Here is a 1,840-nt window from a genome sequence, read left to right as displayed (position 1 = left end):
ATCGTATGTACATTTATGTAATGATGATTTTCTCTTAGGGCTGATTTGCATAAACTTAGGTCGGCTCAACTCGATCACTTTGATTAGTGGGCTTAGCTCGATACGTTGGAATAGACTTTCAGGGGCTGATGGATTCTGATGTCTTAATCATGTCCAAATCTTCCCTATATATATTTTTGGGTACACAGTGCAGATTGAACAAGCTTCAGATACCCTTGGAAAAAATCTTGAAGAGAGCAGCAATAAATAAAATAAATTGAATATGAATCAAATCATCCTAAATTGAGGGAGAAAATTTACTTGTTAATACAGACCAAAAGATCATTGATGATCCATGATCTATTAAATTATGAATATATTCAATTAAATAACTAAATAATTGAGATTTTTATACATCGTCTCGCAAATTAAAAAAAAAAAAAAAAAAGTCAAGCTAAAACATTCCAATCAAACAAAATAAATTACGAAATTCTAAAATCTTTATTGCAATCCCCATTGCGAACGGTACAACTGCTGACCAAATGCTCTGCTACGTCCCCTCCTTCAAACTGATTCACAGAAAAAGCGGAGCCCAATTTTTCTACTTTATCATTCAAAGAATAGCTGCAGAAATCTTCCTGTTCGTCCCCATCGCAATCGAAATCAGAATCTCTTCCACTGCACTCGCATCCAGCGCCAGAGATCAAGCCACCACACTCGGCTTCCGGCGACATCGCCGCCTCTTTTTCATCGATGCTTCCTCTGACTTCGATCCAATCATCATCCCATGTCCAGTTCGCCGGCGGCGAATCCAGCTGCCGGATTCCCATTTCAGATTCATCCTTCAAGTTCAAAATTTCGTCTTCCCCATCCTCCTCTGTTCCCATTTCCCATAAAGCGAAATCCAGCGTTGTCTTCGGGGAGACCCATTTCTCCAGCTTCGAACTGAAACAGGGCAGAACAGAGTAGTTTTCTTCTTCCTCTATTTCCGCAACAAATGGATGGCTTAATAACTGCTCAGCCGTCCACCTCTCCTTGGGATCTCGCTGGAAACATTTCAAAACGAAGTCTTTTGCTTCTTCCAAAACGCACTCCGGCATCGCCGGAACATCGCCGGTAAATCCAATACGATGAATTGCGGCAACCGCATCATTAACATCCGGCCACGGTGACTTCCCGGTTGCCATCTCCACCACCGTACACCCCAGCGACCACACATCGCTGGCAATCCCCTGCTCCTCCCCACGCGCCACCTCCGGCGCCATGAACGCCGGCGTTCCCATCACCAATCCCTCCCCAACACGGTGAGCGCAACCAAAGTCCCCAAGCTTTATCTTCCCCTCCGAACCGACAAGAACATTCCGTCCCTTAACGTCGCCGTGGACAATGCCGTTGGAATGAAGATAGCACAGCGCGAGAAGAATTTGACGTGTAAAAGAACGAATTTTGGGCTCTGAGAGATATCCAGCGATGTCGGACAGAGCTCCGCCGGCAGCGAACTCGAGAAAAAGGTTGCAAGAATCGCGGGAAACGGAGGAGCCGAGGCATGAGATGATGTGAGGGGAGGAGATGGAGGATAGTATGCTCTGCTCTTTTTGCAGCAGAGCAGCTCGGGATATGTGCGAGGATTTGACGGCGAACAGATCGCCGGAGATGGCGTCGACTGCGAGAGAGACGGTAGCGGTGGCGCCGTGGCCTAAGGGCGGACCCAGGATCCATCGACCGCCGTTCACAGCCATCTCGAAGATCGGATGCCGAACGGAAATTGGAGGCGAAATTTAGAAGCAGGGGAAAGCGGCTACGGTTGAGGCTCTATATATAGAAGAGCGGTGGAAAAGGAGGACTGGGGGGATGAAATGGA

General features: G+C 47.1%; 1 protein-coding gene across 1 annotated transcript; it reads right to left on the bottom strand.

The window, feature by feature from the left end:
• Positions 1-410: 410 nt before the first annotated feature.
• On the bottom strand, positions 411-1,813 carry LOC110019100 (mitogen-activated protein kinase kinase kinase NPK1-like). Its single transcript, XM_020716668.1, has one exon. The coding sequence runs from the start codon at positions 1,716-1,718 to the stop codon at positions 462-464; it is 1,257 nt and encodes a 418-aa protein (XP_020572327.1). The 5' UTR covers positions 1,719-1,813; the 3' UTR covers positions 411-461.
• Between the last annotated feature and the right edge of the window lie 27 nt (positions 1,814-1,840).

The sequence above is a fragment of the Phalaenopsis equestris genome, unplaced genomic scaffold, assembly GCF_001263595.1.
Source record: "Phalaenopsis equestris unplaced genomic scaffold, ASM126359v1 Scaffold000047, whole genome shotgun sequence".
In the NCBI taxonomy this organism is placed as follows: Eukaryota; Viridiplantae; Streptophyta; class Magnoliopsida; order Asparagales; family Orchidaceae; genus Phalaenopsis; species Phalaenopsis equestris.
Note: the sequence above shows the minus strand (reverse complement) of the source record. Positions and strands in the feature narration are given on the sequence as shown.

What these genes read in the sequence shown, in the direction of transcription:
- LOC110019100 (XM_020716668.1), bottom strand. Translation starts at nt 1,718, where the DNA reads ATGGCTGTGAACGGCGGTCGATGGATCCTGGGTCCGCCCTTAGGCCAC.